The 21,755-nt window shown below is 41.3% G+C and overlaps 1 protein-coding gene across 1 annotated transcript in view; it reads left to right on the forward strand.

Moving 5' to 3' along the window:
* The window catches only part of NHS (NHS actin remodeling regulator), a gene marked incomplete at its 5' end in the record, with an annotated part of 164,543 nt that overhangs the window by 117,876 nt on the left and 24,912 nt on the right, over positions 1-21,755 (forward strand). The window contains one exon of the mRNA XM_079765653.1: positions 3,025-3,158. Within this exon, the coding sequence (XP_079621779.1) occupies positions 3,025-3,158 (134 nt within the window). The remainder of the gene's footprint in view (positions 1-3,024; positions 3,159-21,755) is intronic.

A 21,755-nucleotide genomic window follows, 5' to 3' on the forward strand; every position in this document is an offset into this window, starting at 1 on the left:
CTGCAGTGAGTTTTCCTGTAGGTTATCTATTTGGACAGCTGAAATATCCTGGCTTTCACCAGCGGGAGAGGATACTGAAGCTATAAGGAGGGAGCTGGGGTATTGAGATCAGAACCTATAAATTGGCTGCATTCAAGATCTGTTCAATAGCAAACCTTTCAACAATATCTATTGATGGTCCAACATTGTGATAAACCTCTGATTCAGACTGCAATAATGTTATTGTCCCTGCCCACAAAGAATTCCTGATCTAGTGAGGAAGATAAGTAACCAGGTAATTTCAACACTGTGATATGAGGCTCAGAGAAAAAGCAATAATTATGCCATGGAGCTTCAGGGAAGGCTGCCCGGAAGAAGTAGCACCTTAATGGATTTCAAATGATTTAGAATCTGATTCCTCTTTTTCCTCCATTTCTTAGCAATTCTTTATACTCAGAGACAATAATGGCTTTAAGTGATGCCATTGTTTATGTTTGTAAGATAGGGAGAGATTACTAGATCTAACCTGACAACACAGTGAAATGTGATAGCTATGAACAGCTTAAAGTTATCTGGTTGAATCTGGAAAAATTGAATAAAAAATGACTTATGAATAATAATAACAAAAGGCTCTAGTAGACAAATGTTCTCCCCACCCCACCACCAGAGAAGAGCATTATCAGGGAGCAATTAATCTAGCCTGCTTATTTCCTGCCTAGGGTAAATGAAAGAGATCTATTTAAGAAAGTGTAGGAGGGAAGCAATTGAATAGGAAACTGAGTTGATGTCTCCCTCTGGACTCCTCCCTTCCTTCCACCTTTTCCTAACCATTGACACCTGTATTCTATTCTTCGTTATGAATTTAAGACTGCCAAAGCTTTTCCTTGCACTGCTTATTTAGTAAAAAGCCCACTATTTTCTTGTAGAGAAAAATGAGGGTGGTATTAGAGGTAGGCACTTTAACAAAGAAGACATTTATCTAAAAAATGTAGTTAGTTCTGTTTCCTGATAAACATTGGCTGTGAAGGCAGTTTAGCAAAGACTACCTACATGGTGATGAATACTTTTTCTGTTTGCTAACTGGAGTCAACATTTGACTAAAGAATCCCAAGAAAAGGAAGATGAGGAATTCTACCATGTTTTCCTGCCATAAACAAAGTCGGTATTTTGGCAGAGAAACCCACAGATAGCCGAATCAGACATGGGAAGAAATCTGAAAGCTTGAGAGTGCAGGGGTACATTTAGTGTAGCACACTGACTACAGAAAAGAGGAAATGGGGCTGGCATTAACGAAGCTGGTGGAAACAGGCAACAGAACTTAGAGAAGGTCCTACCAATTGGTGAAAAAGATAGGGATATGGAGTACACTCTAATACTAAACGACTAGACTTTGACCAAAGCATTAATTCATTCTTCCTTTCAGTCACTCAACAAACATTTATTTCGACCACACTACATCTCAACCTAAATAAAATGTAGTCTCTGCTTTCCCCTAGAGATAGAGGCAGGCATATAATGATATCTTGATTTCTATTAATACAGTGATAGAGATGAAATGGGCACTGGGCATTATCAGGCCTTTGGAGAAAGGGCTTACTTCTGATGTCACCTGAGAGGATCAGTGTAGTTAGTTCTGTTTCCTAACATGGGTAAAAAAAATGAGTTGTGTCTTATGAGCTGTCAAATATTCTATATTCTATTATCAATATTCAAAGAATTAGAATGTGATAAAATATAATTATAATCTAATACTATCAAACCTAAGCAGTCTTGCTCTGATGAGTGAGAAAGTATGTTAGGGCCTTACAGTGCCTATAGGTCAAATAGTGGTAAAGAGCAGAGTCCTTGGGCCAAGTGTGTACCATTGTTGCTCAGCAGTGACTTAGCCTCCCTGAGCCTGTTTAGGCATCTGCAGAAGAGGAGTGTGTCAGTACCTACTGTTTAGATGCATATAAGAGCTTTAGCAAAGTGTCTTTGACATAGGGCAATTGCTCAGTAAATATTGGGCATCATAGTTATAATTATTGATGTGCTGAGAATGGTGATTTTAAATAATAGAAGGGATGATTAAGAAATATGCTGTACCAATTTGTGTCTTCGTCATGATGTAGTCATGAGATTTCAGGTCCTGGGCACGAGTATAGGCTAGTTTTTGGCAGGTGGAATGGCATTTGGTGCGGCCAGGGTGTTGGGCTGGGCATGCTTTGGGGCTTTTTTAAACACCCAAGAAGCTAAATGGTTCTCTTAGCGTCTCAATGATTCTTGCTATGAAGTCAGCACCACTTCATCCCACATAGGGAAATTTCTTCGCTTTTCCCAGTGGTAGCTTTATTCCGAAATCAGACAACTGTTGTCATTGAGAGTTCTTTACTTTCCCTAGGAGCCCAGGGTTTCAAAGCCCTCTGAGTGTTATGGGTGACAGGGCTCAGATGACTGAAATTGTGTGCTGGTCACAGGCTCTCTAAACAAACAAAAGTAATAAAGTAAATAACAACAACAACACAAGCCCTGATACATAGTTCTCACCAATGTCTGTGATGTAAATTCTCACACTATGACCTATTTCAAGCTACCAACAGTTTAAAAACTAGCTTGTAAAATTCCTGAACATGCAGCACTCAGCACCCCTGAGCCTATATAAGCTGGTCCAGCACCTTTGGGATGGCTGTGAGCATTTATCCCTGCACTCCCTGGGTGGCTCTGGCATGTCTGTGCCACCACATCTTCCACCATTGTTCTGGGTATTTTTTACTCATGTTGTTTTGAAATGAGGCACATTTAGAAATATGCTGCTTTTTCCAAACTCAAGATTGAGCCATCTTGTATGAAGATTATGAGTGGATCCATTGAAATGTAAGTTTATAACTTCATATTATTATGAAGTGAAAGTTTAGTTTGGAACCATTCTGAAAATCGTATTTGGTATACAAATGAGCTAACTTAGCAACTCACCTTTCTCCAGCCCTTTGCTCAATCTCCCATCAAGACAAGAGACATTGAAAATGCCAAGTTATGTTTATGAATTACTGCTTTTTCTGCCCCTAGAACATCGGAGCCGGAATGATCGCCGGGAGCAGAGAGCTGCTGTGCCCCTTTCTGTAGCTGCTCCTCCACTGCCAGCCTACCCCCCAGCTCACAGCCAGAGGAGGCGCGAAGTTAAGGAACGTCACTTCTTAACGGTGAGCTTTGTGGCCAGCTGGCAGCCCTGTCCTTGCTCATCAGGAAGCAGGAGTAGGTTTTAGGAATTAGTTTCCCTCCTAGCGAAGGAGACTGGGCTGCCTGAGAGAGTGAATCATGTGCATTTGAAAACAACTTAATTTCCCCCCTTTTCATTCCTGAAAATAATGCCTCTTTTTTTTTGCATAGAGTGGGGATGGATACAGATATATATTTTTTCAGTTACCTGGTTATATAATGCAGTGAAGCAGTAACAGTTAAGGAATCTAAAAATCAGAGGGAAATTTTACTTCAAGTCCTTCTTCTGCACATAAACTGAAAGATTTAGGGCAGGTTACTTACCTTCATTGCCTTCAGTTCCCTTGTCTGTAACATGAGGATATTAAATATACCTAGATTATAGTGTTTGAGGGTTAAATGAGACAAGGCATGAAAATAACTTAGCACAGTGCCTGGCACAGAGTAAGACCTCAATAAACATTAACTACTATAACCACCACTGTTATTCCTAGTCAAGTGAGAGTTTGGCTGACTCAATGGGATGAGCTGGGAGAGAACTTAAATGATGTGTTAACTTTTCATTTGTGCACAGTTCATTTCATCATTTCATGCTTCCCCATTCTATAAAGGAGGCTAGTTATTCAGAGTAGCCAATTACCAGAGTGATGTCATCACCAATGGTGATGAACTCACCAATGGTGAGTTCAGCCTTGCCTCAGTGGCTGTGGCTGTAACTTAGCCCAACCCCCAAGTATAGATCACAGATGAAGCTGAGCACAGCTCAGAACATCTGCATTCTCCTGCAGACTATCAGCACCACTGCACAAACCATCGGCCCAGATGTGCCTTCTGGGGCCTCAGTAGGGACAACTTTGTGTCTCTGAATAGGGCATCATTGCCATGAGGGGTTATGGTTTCTGTGACCAAATCAGCCCATTCTGCCTGCCCGAATGGCTGGACCCCGGCTCTCTTGTCATTTTAGTTTAGGGCCCAAAGTCTAAAGAAGTTACAAGAGTGTGGTTACACAGTGAGATTTTTATTTGAATTAAATTTATGTGTATGACTATAAACCCTGCACACTTATGGCTTTTTCAATATGCAAAATAGATGCAAATTATTTGGGTCAGATGATGCCAAACACCCAGAAAAACAGACTACATCTGAATGAGTCTGCATGATATGACATGTCCAGATAAAACAGAGTGATATTGGACAGTTCATAGACATATTTCCTACTTGTGGCTGGACAATAAGCTTCATGTCCTTCAGACTCATTGAATGTCTACTGAGTGTCATGTCACCCTCACTCCATTGCTGCAATGCAGCCCAGGAGTAAGAAAAGAAGGTAAGAGCCTCTTAGCGTTCTCTAGGTCTTTTTATAGAGCAGTTACACATGCTAGTGATTTGTCATAAAAGCCCCTACTCAACAAAAGCTCATATTAAGCTCAGCTCTGCTTGCTGAAGTATTTGCTTTTAATGAGGCATTTTCTGCATAAAATGCTAAAAATATTTTCCCCATTCATTATATATGTTTTGTGGCTCATTAAGTTGATTTTCTGGGGGGGGAGGGGAGAGAGGAATGTTGAGCATTTATAGAAATGACCTAAAAATATTACCCTTAGTCATATTCTGCATAATTTTTAATAATGTCTAAATACCAAAGTAAGACTACAGGAAAAGGCTTAAAATAATGAATAGCAATGAGGGTATTTACCCAACACATATCAATAAGCCTGTAGATCATACTTATGTAAACTCCAGAAAATTTACCCATCTCAAATTATAATACTTAGTATTTAAGTAAGTTGGGGAAATTTAAAGTGTTTCATTTGTTCAATTGAGTTTGAGTTACCAGGATCATTGGAAGATTTTTCCATTCATGTTATATCCCTCATACTTGGAGCTGACTCAGAATAGAACATGGTTCTATGCAATTGTCTTATAGGACTGTATATTACTGTAATAAAAAAAGCTGCAGGTATAAGGACAAGAAATTTGCAGCCAAGTTGCTAGATACACATTTTCTTAGATAACAAATTGCTTGATAGACCTTTTCTTAGACAGCAACTCTCCTTTCAACTATAAGACTTTAGGTTAGCCATTTTTCCTCCTTTAAAAAAAGCATTCATAATGAGATTATGATACACAATATTCCACATCTCTGCCCTGGACTTGAATACCAGCTCTACCATTTACTAGCTGTGTGACCCTGGACAAGTGAATCATTTCAGTGTCTCAGGGATAATGTAAATAATACCTCATAAGTTTGGAACATGAATGTGTTTATACATATCAACAGTACCTGATACATAATAAGCACTCAATATGTAGTAGACATCATCATTGTTTTATTAGCCAATCAAGTCTCTGACGTATCACTGATCCTCTCTAATAAAATGGTAATATGCAAATTAACCATCACTCTGCTACATAAGCCACGCCCACCAGCCAAGCCACGCCCACCAGCCAATCAGGGCGAGTATGCAAATTAACCCCAATCCAAGATGGCTACAGCCACAATGAGCAAGGTTTCCCAGGTAACAGAGGAAGCCAAGCTTTCCATAGCAGTTGCAGGCCTAAGCCTCCACTCAAGCTACAAAGTTTCAATTATAGAAGGTAAACAAATTCAAACAAATGGCGGCAGAATGGAGCTTGAGAGAGCAGGCCACGGTTGCCGGCGGCAACAGGGGAAGCAAAGCTTTCCGCACACCCTGGCCGGGCTCACCCGCTTAAGGCTACAAAGTTTCAACTGTAGAAGGTGAATTAACTGCCACAGAAATGGCTGCCGGAGCCCCAGGCTTGGCTCCGCTCCAGGCTACAAAGTTTCAATTGTAGAAGGAAAATAAATTCCAAATACCAGGGCCTCCCCTTGGGTTGCCAGGGGGCGTGGCCGGCCTGCAAACCACCACAGGCCCCTCGCTCAGGCCGCCCCACACCCCAAGGGAACCCCCACCCTTATCTGTGACCCCCTTCAGGGCAAACCAGCTGGCCCCCACCTGTGTACCAGGCCTCTATCCTATCTCATAAAAGAGTAATATACAGATTGATCATCACTGCAACACACAATATAGCTGCCCCCATGTGGACACAAGATGGCCACCACAAGATGGCCAGCAGGAGAGGGCAGTTGGGAGGCACCCGGCCTGCAAGGGAGGGCAGTTGAGAGGGACCAGGCCTGCAAGGGAGGGCAGTTGAGAGGGACCAGGCCTGCAAGGGAGGGCAGTTGAGAGGGACCAGGCTTGCAATGGAGAGCAGTTGGAGGTGATCAACCCTGCAGGAGAGGGCAGTTAGGGGTGACCAGGCTGGCAGAGGAGGGAAGTTGGGGGCAAACAGGCTGGCAAGGGAGTAGTTAAGCATCAACCAGGCTGGCAGCAGAGTGGTTAGGGGGTGATCAGGCTGGCAGGCAGAAGCAGTTAGGGGCAATCAGGAAGGCAGGCAGGCAAGCAGTTGGGAGCCAGCAGTCCTGGATTGTGAGAGGGATGTCCGACTGCCCGTTTAGGCCTGATCCTGGTGGGATCAGGCCTAAACGGGCAGTCGGACATCCCTCCAGCAGTCCCAGATTGGAGAGGGTACAGGCTGGGCTGAGGGACAATCCCCTGCCGTGCACGAATTTCGTGCACCGGGCTTCTAGTATGGTAATAATATTGTAGGTCTAACTAGGTTTAAATCCTAGCTCTACAACTTTTTGATTATGTGATTTGGAAGATTTTATTATATCTTTCTGAGTCCAAGTTTCTTTATCTGCAAAATGGGGATAATAACTCCAGTTTTACCAGGTTGTTAAGAAGGCTTAATACAATATTATGTAAGTATGTTTAAATTGTGTGTATGGGTGTGAAAGTATCAGCACAGTGCCTAAAATACATGAATATCTGAATCTATATTCATAATCACAATAAAACTCTTGCCATAAAATGAAAAGCCTATAATGTATACTCATATATAAGACTGGAGGAAGTAAAAGTTGTCTCATCTTTCTACAGGGCAATTTCCTAATACTTATCAACACTATTATAGATTCATATCTTTTGATCCAGCAATTCTATGTCTAGGAATTTATCCCAAGGCAATAACAAGAGTGATGCAAACATTTAATCACTAGGGTGTTCATCAAAATACTGTCTACAATAAGGAAAATAATTACAAATATCCTAAAAGTTCACCAGTAGAGACTTACTTTAATTAATTCTGATATATGCATAGGTAAATATACAATACAAAAATGTATTATGGAAGACTATAATGACATGAAATATGTTTTATCATCAGGGATTTTTCAACAGTGTATAGTATGAACTCAAAAATATCTATGACTATATATGTGAGTATGTATGCACACATGCAGAGGAAAAAGGTTGAAAGGCTATACACCATATACCGTAGTTCCCTAACTGTATGATGAGGTACTCCAGGGCACTATAGTAAAATCATAAGGGTGCCTTGGGTTATTTAAATTTTTCAAGGGACACAGTGTCATTTGTCTAGTGACATTTGGTGATGGCTCTAAAGTAGCCTCATAGCTCCTATAAATGGAAAGAGGGGGAACTTAGTTTCTTGACATTTGATTTCTATCAAAAGTTCTCCAAGAGGAATTCACAGGAAACTGACCATCCAATTTAGCTTAAAACCTTCTCTCAGTTGAAAATTAAAGGGGTGCCTTCTAATTAAAGCCCATCTTGTAGTCCTCCCTCATCAAGGATGGCAAAGGAGGTGATTTCAGGCTCAGATGGATTCCCAGAGGAGTACTTCAAAGTCCAGATAATCCCAATGCTCTATAAATTATTTCAGAGCATTAAAAAAGCGTGGTACATTTATACCATGGAATACTATGCAGCAGTAAAAAGAAGGATATCTTGCCCTTTGAGACAGCATGGAGAGACCTGGACAGTATTATGCTAAGTGAAATAAGCCAGTCAGAGAAAGACAAGTGTCACATGATCTCATTCATATGTGGAATCTAATGAACAAAATAGATCCAGATACACAGAAGCACAGAACAGACTGTGGAATTTCAGAGTGAGGGTGGGTGAATGGATTGGAAATCAACCAAAAAACTTGTATGCATAATGCATAAACCGTGGCAGACAATAGGTGGTGAAGGCCTGGGGTGAGGGTCAGGGGCAGGCCAGAAGGGGCCCATGGGGGTAAAAAGGGGACATACAGTATGTAATGCTTTCAACAACAAAGATTTAATTTAAAAAAGAAAATGAAGTAGAACTTTCCCATTTCTTACTTAATGGGGAAACAGGCATTTTCACTAAAATCTGGAACAAGGCAAGGATGCTCACTATCTCTGCTACTAATTAGCATTATGTTAATCAATGCAACTAGACAAAATAAATCAATTACATAAGAATTGGTAAAGAAGAGGTAAACCTATATCTAGTTGCAGATGATATGATACTATATCAGAAAAATCCTAGAGAATCAATGATAAAACTGACTCAAACAAAAGAATTCAGCAAGTTAATAGGCTATAAACACAAAAAGCAATACCCTTCATTTATACAAATGATAGACAATTAAAAGACCTAGTGGTAGAGAAAACTCCATTTACAGCAATAACAAAGAAGATTAAATACTTAGGAATTAATTTACCAGAAATGTATAAAACCTATCTGTAAAAAAACAAAACCTTTAAAGCATTCTTAAAAGACACAAAATTATATTTTCTCAAATGGGAGGATGTCCTCTGTTCTTGGATAGAATGATTAATGATTCAGCATTATAAGCAAGTCAGTTCTCTCTAAGTTAATTTATAAATTTAACACAATCCCCATAAATTTACCAAAAAGCTTTTTTTAAAAATGGAGTTAGACCCACTGATACAAAAGGTTTTATGGCAAAACAAACATAAAGAATAGCCAAGAAAAACACTGAAAAAGTAAATCTACAAAGGGCAACTAGAACTCCAGACATTAAAATATTTTTAAAGCCTTTATAATTACAGCAATGAATGTGGTAGGGAAGAAATTAGCTAACCTAAGTAACTTAGGAAATAATATTTTTGTTGTGTTTTAACACAAATATTTATTGATGGGTTGATGAATATAATTTTAACTAAAACAGCAAGACATAACTCCAAAAGAGGAAACAGCCACAACTTAAGGAACTTTAAATATTCAAGTCAAAGAGCCTCTGAGTAATCCAAATAAGTAAGTATCAAATAATTTCCCTTTTATACAATTCCTATATTACATCACTTGATCTCAAAGCCAGAATAATACTTCATACAGAATTCCTCATTCATTTATACTTGGACCATCCCACCTGGGTACTTTTCTGTTCCCCACTCCTTTCTTTTCCTTTGCAGTGGTGTTCTGTAGCCATTCCCTTCATGAAGAAGTGTGCACACATCTTTCTTCCCAAGCAAGTAAGTCAGCAAGCAAGGAATGAGTCAGAGAATGTCAGTCACAGGCAGATATATGAATGAATAGACTTAGACAGACATTAGAATGGTAACAGCCTAATTCAGTGAGGTCTAAACTAAGCTGACTTTGGTAAAGAAGGTGCTCTGGCTCACTGAAAGGTCTGTAGTGCCACCTCAGGTTGTGCCAACACCTCTAGATTCTGTGTTTCTAAGAGATTAGCAGTGGTCTACACAGGAAGGTAGGAAACCAATGTAACCAGACAACTAATGCTTTGGTCCTCTATTGGGAGGTGACCATGGCTTCCAGCATAATCATTTGTCAAAACCTTCAGGATACTGAACACAATCTTTTTTCTTTTTTTAAAGATATATTTTTATTTATTTCAGAGAGGAAGGGAGAGGGAGGGAGAGATAGAAACATCAATGATGAGAGAATCATTGATTAGCTGCCTCCTGCACGCCCCCTACTGGGGATCGAGCCTACAACCCGGGCATGTGCCCTTGACCTGAATTGAACCTGGGACCCTTCAGTCCTCATGCTCATGCTCTATCCATTGAGCCAAACCAGCTAGGGCCACAATCTTTAAATCTCTTGGGAAAGATAAGTTAAGTACCTCCATAATTCTAATCTTTTCTACTCAGACATGTGAAGTAAAAAACACCCAAGGACATGCAACACTGAGGCATAAACCATGTTGCAGAGGTGGAAATGTAGGAGGCTTTTAAGGTGCCTAGCTTTCCTGTTCAAACAGCCATGATAAAGTCCCCAAGCATATTATCTAAGCAGCCATTCTGATGGTGACACTCTGGCAACACTGAGGACATCTAGTACCCAGATTTTGTTTCTAAATACTATCCTATCTAATAAAAGAGTAATATGCAAATTGACTGTACCTCCACTACACCCACAAGCCACGCCCACCAGCCAATCAGGAGTGGGTATGCAAATTAACCCAACTAACATGGCTGCGGCCACAGAGTGAGCAGGAGGCTTGGGTTTCCCTGGCAATGGAGGAAGCCAAGCTTCCCGCCTGCCCTGGCCGGCCCAGACCTCTGCTCAAGGCTACAAAGTTTCAATTATAGAAGATAAATAAATCCCAACAAAAATGGCTGCAGCCACTGCGCGAGCAGGAGGCTTGGCTCCACTCAAGGCTACAAAGTTTTAATTATAGAATATAAATAAATACCAGATACCAGGGCCTCCACTTGGGTCTCCGGGGGGCATGGCCAGCCTGAAAACCACCACAGGCCCCTCGCCCAGGCTGCCCCACGCCCCAAGGGAACCCCCACCCTGACCCAGGACACCGTTCAGGGCAAACCAACCAGCCCCCACACATGCACCAGGCCTCTATCCTATCTAATAAAAGAATAATATGCAAATTGACCATCACTCCAACACAAGATGGCTGCCCCCATGTGGACAAAGATGGCTGCCCCCATGTGGACACAAGATGGCTACCACAAGATGGCCAGCAGGGGAGGGCAGTTGGGGGCAATCAAGCCTGCAGGGGAGGGCAGTTAGGGGTGACCAGGCCGGCAGAGGAGGGAAGTTAGGGGCGACCGGGTCTGCAGGGGAGGGCAGTTGGGGGGGACCCAGGCCTGCAGAGGAAAGCAGTTGGGGGGGACCAGGCCTGCACGGGAGGACAGTTAGGGTTGACCAGGCCTGCAGGGGAGGGCAGTTAGGATCAAACAGGCTGGCAGGGGAGTAGTTAGGCATCAATCAGGCTGGCAGGGGAGTGGTTAGGGGGTGATCAGGCTGGCAGGCAGAAGCGGTTAGGGGCAATCAGGAAGGCAGGCAGGCGAACAGTTGGGAGCCAGCAGTCCTGGATTGTGAGAGGGATGTCCGACTGCTCATTTAGGCCTGATCCTACCTGGATTGGGCCTAAACGGGCAGTCAGACATCCCTCAAGGGATCCCAGATTGGAGAGGGTGCAGGCTGGGCTGAGGGACACACACCCCCATGCACGAATTTTGTGCACCGGGCCTCTAGTTCTCTAATAAAAGAAACCAGGTTCCTTGGAGAAATTGTTTATATGGTGAAAAGGAAAATATAAGATAATCCTAGACTCTCTTGAGATGCCAGAAAGCAGCAAGTGCTCAGAAAATAATAGGGGTATGTCAAAAGGACATAAGAGCCAACATGGAGGGATCCCAATGGCCAAACCTGGGACACTTTGTGCAATAAAATAATAGTAATAGATTATAACACAGAAAATAAAATAAATATATGTGAATGTATACTGGTATTAAGTAAATTGGGATATGTAAATAAATACATGGGGATGGAGTAGCTCTTCCTTACAGAAGAGATCTAATGAAGAAATATAGAAGTATTGATGGAAATTTTAAAAATCAGCATTACTCAAATATGACAGTAACAATTTTTCCAGGCAGTAATCATCAATGAATGCTAAAATTAGTTGGGTGAAATTACTTTAAGAAACAGGATATTTGCATAAGTCTCAAAGTTTCTCCCCACAAGATAACTTGATTTTAGAGAGAAAATAGTAACTTGGGAGCTGCTGCAAAAACTTGGCAGACACCATCAAAGTTAACATCACCAGTAGTAGGGCATGCCTATATATATACCTCATAATATGATGAATTGATATGACACTTATGTGGGATTCTTGCCAAAAACGTGTAACCTCAATCTGATCATAAGAAAACATTAGACAACCCCAAACTGAGGGACATTCTGGAAAATAATGGGTCAGTACTCTTCAAAAGTGTCAAGGACATGAAAGGCAAAGATTGAGGGACAATATCAAATTGAAGGAGACTAAGGAGATTGGACACCTAAAGGCAATGTGGGATTCTGGATTGAATCTGGCACTAAGAAAAGGACATGAGTGGGAAACCTAGAAAACCCCAAATAAAGTTAATAGATTAGTTAATAACATCAATGTTCATTTCCTGGTTTCAATAAATGTACTATGGTTGTGTAAGATGGTAACATTAGGACAAGCTAAATAAGGAGTATATAGGGACTCTACTATTTTTGCAACTTCTCTAAAAGTATACCATTATTCAAAATATACACACACACATTTAGGTATGAATATTTCACAGTTCCTGGATTGAGGCTTATACCATAATACCTATGATAGATATTTGGCTTCAATAAAGTATAAGTTCAATCAGGAAACGCTTAGTTGATCATTACTTTAAATAGCAAAATTTAGAAGACCACAGAGAATATAAGATGATTAGAAGTTTACATGGTCCCTAGTAACATCATCATGGCATAGATTCCCATTTCAGAGTGTGGAGTCAGTTTGTCATAGCAGTTCACCTTCATCCCTTCCTGAATGGAATGTTTAGCTCATCTGTTTTCATCAGTCAGGTTCCTGGTCCAGGCCTGAATCTGCAAATACTTGGGACATTCACCTGCTATTCTCCTGTGCAAGCCTAATGCAGGCATTTCCAATAGATTACAACACTCTGAGCCGAAACATTTATTGCTGTATTGAGCCTGCAGTCAGGTTCATGAGGGCTCTTGAAATCGAAGTCTCTGCTAGATGTATAGGCACAATGTCATCTTTCCTCATTTGTGTTAAGAGACTCTATCAGTCTCACCAAGTGTCCCTCTCCAAGCCTTATAAGTGATCGAGGGGTAGAATGTCTAGTGGTATAAGAGGAAGATGTTTTACATAAGATTGAGCCCTATCCCAACAGTTGATCAGGTTACAGAGGAACACCGAGGCCTAAATCCTTATCATCAGGATTGACAGTTAACTCATTACAATGTATTGTGTCCACAATTATATTCCTTGTCTGACTTGATAAAATTAGCTGGGAAAGAATATTAGGGATTCCTTGTTATTTTATATCCCGATAATGGTTTTCTAACATACCACTGTAGCATCTATGGATTTTAAAAGAAAAGTCTGTCAAATCATACTTTTCTTCTTACCAAGGAGGTGCATTTAGAGGACAAGGGACATTCCAACAACCTTCTTGGTAAGTCAATGGAGGAAATCATCCAAACTAAGACCCAGACCTTCTTGGTCATATTCCAGAGCTATAAACAATGACTATGTTTACTTTTCCACTTTATATATAGAAGAAAAAAATGGTCTTAAGAGAAAGCAGCTTCTTAGAAAAACTGAACTAGTATACAGAAGAATCAAAAGAGTGAGAATGGACTTCTGAGTCAGAAAAGAGGATTAAAGACAAGAGCTGGCAGAAAGGGTATTTTGATAGTATTTAACCTACCCTAAGATAAAGACCTCACTGCCTCACTCTCTCTCCCATCACCAGCTCTATCTTAGTCTTACTCAGCTCCTCCCTTCCCCTTTCTCCATGGGTCCACATTTAGAGATGTTTGATATTCTATTGGTTTATAAGAACTGTGACTGAGAAATACTGACGAAGCCTTTCCTTTACTAAAAAATAATTATACACACCACACTGTCCTAGACAGGTCTTGTTTTGCTTTTATAAACTATCTTTATGGTTTTGCAACCTCTCTCAGAAGTATTCTGTTGATTTATGATCTGTCTTAAAATGGTTGTGTCCATCCAGTCTCTCTTGCTTAAGCTTAGGTGTTTCCTTTTGTCACATCTAATTTTCTCCCTTAAACCAGTTAACAAAAATTCTTGGTAGGAGAACCTTTGACATACAAATTCTTCTGTAATCCTATGCCTTCAATTGCTTCATTCTGCTAAAGAAATGTTCAAATACTTAGGCCTACTCTCTTGCCTCTGTACAATCTGGTCCTAACTTATCTTTCCTGATGGATTTCCCGCAAATACTTTGCACAGACATTAGACCTCAGTCAAACCAAACTATATGTACTCATCTAGAAAATATCCTGCACTCCTTTTTTAAAAAAATTCTTTATTGATTATGGTATTACATATTTGTCCTTATTCCCCTATTACACCCCAACCCCCCCCCATTCGTGTCCTTACCCCCCTGTTGTCTGTGTCCATTGGTTGTGCTTATATGCATGCATACAAGTCCTTTGGTTGATCTCTCCCCTTACCCCCACCCTCTCCTACCTTCCCTGAGGTTTGACGTTCTGATCAATGTTTCTCTGTCTCTGGATCTGTTTTTGTTCATCGGTTTATGTTGTTCATTATATTCCATAAATGAATGAGATCATGTGATATTTATCATTCTCTGCCTGGCTTATTTCACTTAGCATAATGCTCTCCAGCTCCATCCATGTCGTTGCAAATGGTAAGAACTCCTTCTTTTTTACTGCAGCGTAGTATTCCATTGTGTGGATGTACCACAGTTTTTTAATCCACTCATCTGCTGATGGGAACTTAGGCTGTTTCCAAATCTTAGCTATGGTGAATTGTGCTGCTATGAACATAGGAGTGCATATATCCTTTCTGATTCGTGTTTCTAGTTTCTTGGGAACTCATACAACTTAATAAAAGGAAGTTAAACAACCCAATAAAAAATAGGCAACTGACCCAAATAGATACTTTTCAAAAGTGGACATACATAAGGCCAAGAGACATATGAAAACATGCTCAAAGGCACTAATCATCCGAGAGATGCAAAACAAAACAACAATGCGGTACTATCTCACACCTGTCGGAATGGCTATCATCAACAAATCAGCAAATGACAAGTGCTGGTGAGGTTGCGGAGAAAAAGGAACCCTGGTGCACTGCTGGTGGGAATGCAGACTAGTGCAGCCACTGTGGAGAACAGTATGGAGTTTCCTCAAAAAACTAAAAATGGAGCTCCCATTTGACCCAGTGATTCCACTTCTAGGAATATATTCCAAAAAACTATCCTGCACTCTTAAAACAGTATCTCCATTTGGAATGCCCCCTATCCCATTGTGGCCTCTTATTTATTTCTTTGTTTTGAAAAACAAAACAAAAGACCAACAACAATTGGGCAGCTACTATCAATAAGTACTAAAGGAATATAAAAATGAGTGAGACATAATCTCTGTCATCTAAGGAAATTATATGGTACTGACTATAAGGTGTGTGGTGTTAGAATGGGGTTGTATTTTAGGATCAAACTTCATGGTAAAGGTAGCATTTGGGAAGGCCTTGAAGGATGGGGTAGACTTTTGATGTGAATGCTGGGAAGAAAAGGATTAAAGGCTGAGGAAACCAAGAGAGAAATCACACAGAGGCAGGAGAAAGTACAGTGCTTATACATGAATTCAGATACTTTGTTTTGGCTGCAATGCTTTAATAGACCAGATCTTGAAGGGTTTTGAATGCCAGACTAAAAAACTTGAATTTATTCCATGGGCATAGGAAATTATTGAAGGGCACAGAAGTAACATGATCAGAAAGAGCCTTGCTTTATGAAAATACCAGGCCATGCATGTATAGGGGTAATTTCCTCAATTTCTAGAGGCTTTTTCTTAGTATAGTAGGGAGAGAAGAATGTGACATTAGTTTAAAACATAAGATTGCAGGCATGGTGATGTCTGTCACACTGTCCATTTAACTTACCTGTCTAGTCTTTGCAGAAGGTAGATGGATCTTGGAGACTGGCTGTAAATAACATGTGACTTACATTGTAGCTGCTGTTTCAATGTGGTATTTTTGGAGCAAATCAGCACAGCACCTAGCATGTGCAATGATATAGCTATTGAACCCAGCAAATACTTTTCCCCTCTAAAACCATTTTCAAGGGTCACCAGAAACACTTTGCTTTTGAGACTATGTCAGCACTCCTGCTCTCTATCATAAGCTGCAAAGATCATTATTGTCTTGACACCTTACAGAACATCACACTGCTTTATATTTTCCTTATTGGTCTAAGAAACCAGAAGGAACAAGTACTTTAGATGCCTCTGATACAAGCTAACCAGGGGTGAAAGCCTGATAGCACATATTTTATCAATCAGGGTCCAGTCAGGAAAATAGAAACCACACTAGTTATTTTAACAGAAATAATTCTAAAAGGAGTTATTATAATATTGACATGATAAATGGAAAACTGAGGTGACACAAAGATAGTAACTACAGAAAACAGCTGACACTCCTAGGGAAGAAGCTAACAGAATGTAGCTGGCGAGGAAGAAATGATGTTTGCAGAGTTCCAGCATAAAAATGTAGAATATGCAAGAACAGATTTAGAGCTGTCAGGCATCTTAATAGCCAGCACAATAGTTACCTAAAGTATTAGACAATGAGTCTGGTTTATATGAAATATTCTGAGAAATAAAGAAAAATTTTTGTTGTAGATTTTAGTTTTGGAATTCTTTCTTTTTGAAACATTAGCCTGGCTGTGGAACAGCCAATAAAATTACTTCTCTGTACACATTATTACAGAATATTCTCAGGTTGACATTCTCCTGCATGCCTGAGACATTTACTAGTAATTCATTGTTCAAATTATAAGCAGGCAATGAAATACTACTCACAGTAAAAAAGAACAAATTACTGATACACACAACAACTAGGATGGATCTGAAAGGCATTATGCTGAATGAAAGAAGCCAGTCTCAAAAGGTATGATTCCGTTTATATGACACTTTCAAAAAGACAAAACTGTAGTGATGGAGAAGAGATTAGTGGGTCCCAGGGGCTAGGAATGGGAGGAGACTTTGACTATAAAGGGATAGTGTGGGTAATGGCAATGTTCTGAATCCTGATTGTAGTAGGATTACATGAGTCTATTCCATAACATTCACAGAGCCATACTCAAAAAGTGTTGATTCCAAACAGGGGGGAAAAAGGAAACAGGGTAAAAGTTAAAACAGAATGTGCATGGCTTGTGTATGAGAAGATATTATCTTTTTTTATTATTTGATGTGATAAGGTCAAGTATGACCCCACTGGGCTTTTGCCACATCTGACCTGAGTTGTGAAGGAAAAGTGTCACTTAGAGTGAGACTAAATGTGCAACATCTCTTCAGTTTCCACACACCCTTGGATCCCCTAGCTGAGGGCAAAACAGAGGGTGAGGGAGGAACTCTCCCTGAATCTCTGGGATGTTCTGGGACTCATGCTGCCAGCTCCTACGATTTGGGTGAGTGTATTTGTGCTGTTTGTAGCAGTTCAAAGTCTCCTTCCCTTCCCTGCACTTCAAAGCCTGGCCTGCCTTTTCCCCATTTGTGGATTCTATTTGGTGCTAGCAACCTTTGAGGATTGACACTAAGTAGCCCTTGGTAGTGACCCCACTAATTAGCAAAGCTGGCCACAGGGGATGAATAAGCTACTTGCTGGCATCAACATCACAGTGATCATGGTCCAGTGGACCTTGTTTTGTGTTCTTGACAGTCCAGAGCAATTCCTGTGAATAAACAACTGAGTGGCAGCAGGAAGTGTTCTAGCCTCCTTGGAGCACTCTTTTCCATTCATGCAGGAACTACTTTCCATACATGCTTCAAAATACAGTTTTGTTATGCTCTGCACATTTAAGTTGCTTCATTAATAGAAGCCTATTAAACAAAGTATTCCTGGACTTTAAAATACATAAAATCATTTTGCATTCCACCACCCTAATAATTTTTGTTCAGTTCCAGCTGAGATCAAAAGGAAAGAAATATTCTTTGCAGTTAACACACTGTATTTCAGAAAGCCTCCCTTTGAATGAAAACTGCACCAATGCCATTGCCCTTCAAGGTCTGCTCACTAGGGGGTTGATCTTATACTCAAAACATCTATCATCTATTATAGAAAGATTCTATAATGAAGGAGCGCTGCCCTAGTTGGTTTGGCTCAGTGGATAGTGCATCGGCCTGTGGACTGAAGGGTCCTGGGTTCGATTCTGGTCAAAGGCACATGCCTGGGTTGTGGGCTCAATCCCCAGTATGGGGCATGCAGAAAGCAGCTGATCGATGATTCTCAGTCATCATTGATGTTTCTCTCTCTCCCTTCCTTTCTGAAATCAATAAAAATATTTAAAAAAATAAAATGAAGGAGAGCTTACTCTTTTGTGTTTGTTTTATTTGGCTCTTGGTTTCATTGATCTTTTCCATTGTTTTTTAGACTCAATTTTATTTTATTTTTTTCCTTTTTTTTAGCCTTTATTTTATTTCTGCTCTTAGTTTTATTATTTCCTTTGTTCTACTCACTTTGGGTTTTTTGTTGTTGTTCTTTTTCTAGTTCCTTTAAGGGTAATGTCAGATTGTTTATTTGAGATTTTTGTTTGTTTGTTTCTTGAGATAGGTGTACAATGCTATGAATTTCCCTCTTAGTACTGCTTTGGTTGTTTCCCATAGATTTTTTTTTTGGTTGTTATGTTCTTATTTTCATTTGTTTCAAGGTATCTTTTTATTTCTTCCTTGATATCATTGTTAACCCATTCATAGTTTAGTAACATGTTATTTAGTGTCCATGTCTTTGTGAGTTTTTCATTTATTTCTTGTTATTAATTTCTAGTTTCATACTATTATGGTCAGAGAAGATGCTTGATGTGATTTCAGTCTTCCTAAATGTATTGAGACTCATTCTGTGTCCAAATATGTGGTCTATCCCAAATATGTTACATGTACACTTGAAAAGAATGTATATTCTGCTGCTTTGAGGTGAAATGCTCTGAAGGTATCAATTCAATCTATGTGATCTGTGTCATTTAAGGCTGCTGTTTCCTTGTTGGTTTTCTGTCTGGAAAATCTATCTATTGATGTCAATGGGTGTTAAAATCCCCTACTATGGCTGTATTTTGTATGTGTGTTATTGTTGGTTGTTATTTTTTTTGTGTGTGTGTGTGTGTGTGTGTTTGTTTGTTTTGTTTTGTTTTCAAAGTACTTCCCTGGAGATTTGAGGAATTTATGGTAGCAATATCTGTTAGGGAAGAGAAATAAAGGTGTGCTTTGGAAAAGCAGACTTATCAATAATAAGGTCATTTTCACCAGTCTGATTAGTTATGCATTTTCATGTTTTAAATTGACATCCTATCTAATAAAAGAGTAATATGCAAATTGACCATACCTCCGCTACACTCACCAACCACTCCCACCAGCCAATCTGGAGTGAATATGCAAATAAACCCAACCAAGATGGCTACGGCCACAGAGATCAGAAGGGAGGCTTGGGTTTCCCCAGTGATGGAGGAAGCCAAGCTTTCTGCACACCCGCACACCCTGGCTGGCCCAGGCCTCCGTTTAAGGCGACAATGTTTCAATTATAGAAGATACATAAATCCCAACAGAAATGGCTGCCACCATTGAGCGAGCAGAAAGCTTGGCTCCGCTCCAGGCTACAAAGTTTCAATTGTAGCAGATAAATAAATCCCATATAAAAGGGCCTCTGCTTGGGTCTCCAGGGGGCATGGCCGGCCTGCAAACCACCACAGGCCCCTCGCCCAGGCTGCCCCACGCCCCAAGGGAACCCCCACCCTGATCCAGGACACCCTTCAGGGCAAACCAGCTGGCCCTCACCCATGCACCAGGCCTCTATCTTATCTAATAAAAGAATAATATGCCGATTGACCATCACTCCAACATGCAAGATGGCTGCCCCCATGTGGTCAAAAATCCTGCCCCCATGTGGACACAAGATGGCCACCACAAGATGGCCAGCAGAGGAGGGCAGTTGGGAGGGATCAGGCCTGCAAGGGAGGGCAGTTGGGGGTGATCAAGCCTATAGGGGAGGGCAGTTAGGGGTGACCAGGCCAGCAGATGAAGGAAATTGGGGGTGACCAGGCCTGCAGGGAAGGGCAGTTGGGAGGTACCCAGGCCTGCAGGAGAGAGCAGTTGGGGGGGGACCAGGTCTGCAATGGAGGGCAGTTAGGGGTGACCAGGCCTGCAGGGGAGGGCAGTTAGGGACAATCGGGCTGGCAGGGGAGCAGTTAGGCATCAATCAGGCTGGCAGGAGAGTGGTTAGGGGGTGATCAGGCTGGCAGGCAGAAGTGGTTAGGGGCAATCAGGAAGGCAGGCAGGCGAGCAGTTGGGAGCCAGCAGTCCTGGACTGTGAGAGGGATGTCCGACTGCCCGTTTAGGCCAAATCCCGGTGGGATCGGGCCTAAACGGTTAGTCAGACATCCCTCGGGGGGGTCTCAATTTGGAGAGGGTGCAGGCTGGGCTAAGGGTCAACCCCCCACCTCGTGCACGAATTTTGTGCACTAGGCCTCTAGTTAATGTATAATGTGGTTATAAGAAGAACCCAGTACACATCTATTCCCAAATAGCTCCCTCCTAGCCTACAACCATTGTCTAGAATTCAACTTCAGAGATTTATTCATTTGGGTTTATCACTTGTAATTCTCAGCACGTTAATGTGAGTGCATCTATGGGCTTCTTTCTAGCTTTCTAAGCTGGCTGGGAATGCAGTGTGAAGGGTTTGAGCACTTGGGAATTGCTAAATTCGGGCTCTTTGGATAAGCATGAAGGCCCTGACTGTCAAAGCATAAACCAGGAAATGGAAGAAAGACTTGGGACATAGAAAGCATAGGATATGCCATGAACTTTTATTTACCTCAAAGTCCGCCCCCCCTCCCCCTGCAAGTTGCTCACTTTGGTAATGTTAGAGTTGAGGAGAAAGGAAGGGGAGAATCACAATATGAGTTAAAAATATTATAAAGCATGTTTGGAAGATAAGAGTACAGTGCCAGCTAGTAGGAGACTTTGGGAAGTTTCAAGGGAATAAAAGTGCTGTGCAATTGCAACAGCAACAGTGATAAGTGAAGAAGGTATTGCCAGACTCCTTTAAGCCTACAGAAAGATCAAAGTACTTCATATTTATGTACAACTCATACAAACACTCCAGGGAAGAAACTATGAGTCAAACAAGGACCTTCCGTCTCACATATGGGTCATAATATGTGCAGAAATATGGGGACTTGGTCTATGGACAAACAAGTCGCAGGATAGAATGAGAATAAGATCCTAAATCACCTCACCAGGAACCCAGTGTGCCTTGCATTGGTCATCTTCAAACTAATGTTTTATACTTGTACTAGAAGCCCGGTGCACGAAATTCGTGCACGGCAGGGGTTGTCCCTCAGCCCAGCCTGTAACCTCTCCAATCTGGGACTCCTGGAGGGATGTCCAACTGCCCAGGATCGGGCCTAAATGGGCAGTTGGACATCCCTTTCACAATCCAGGACTGCTGGCTCCCAACTGCTTGCCTGCCTGCCTTCCTGATTGCCCCTAACCGCTTCTGCCTGCCAGCCTGATCACCCTCTAACCACTCCGCTGCCAGCCTGGTTGTTGCTTAACTGCCCCCCTGCCAGCCTGTTTGCCCCCAACTTCCCTCCTCTGCCAGCCTGGTCACCCCTAACTGCCCTCTCCTGCAGGGTTGATCACCTCCAACTGCCCTCCCTTGCAAGCCTGGTCCCTCTCAACTGC

This window comes from Cnephaeus nilssonii (genome assembly GCF_951640355.1).
Source record: "Cnephaeus nilssonii genome assembly, chromosome: X".
Taxonomy (NCBI): Eukaryota; Metazoa; Chordata; class Mammalia; order Chiroptera; family Vespertilionidae; genus Cnephaeus; species Cnephaeus nilssonii.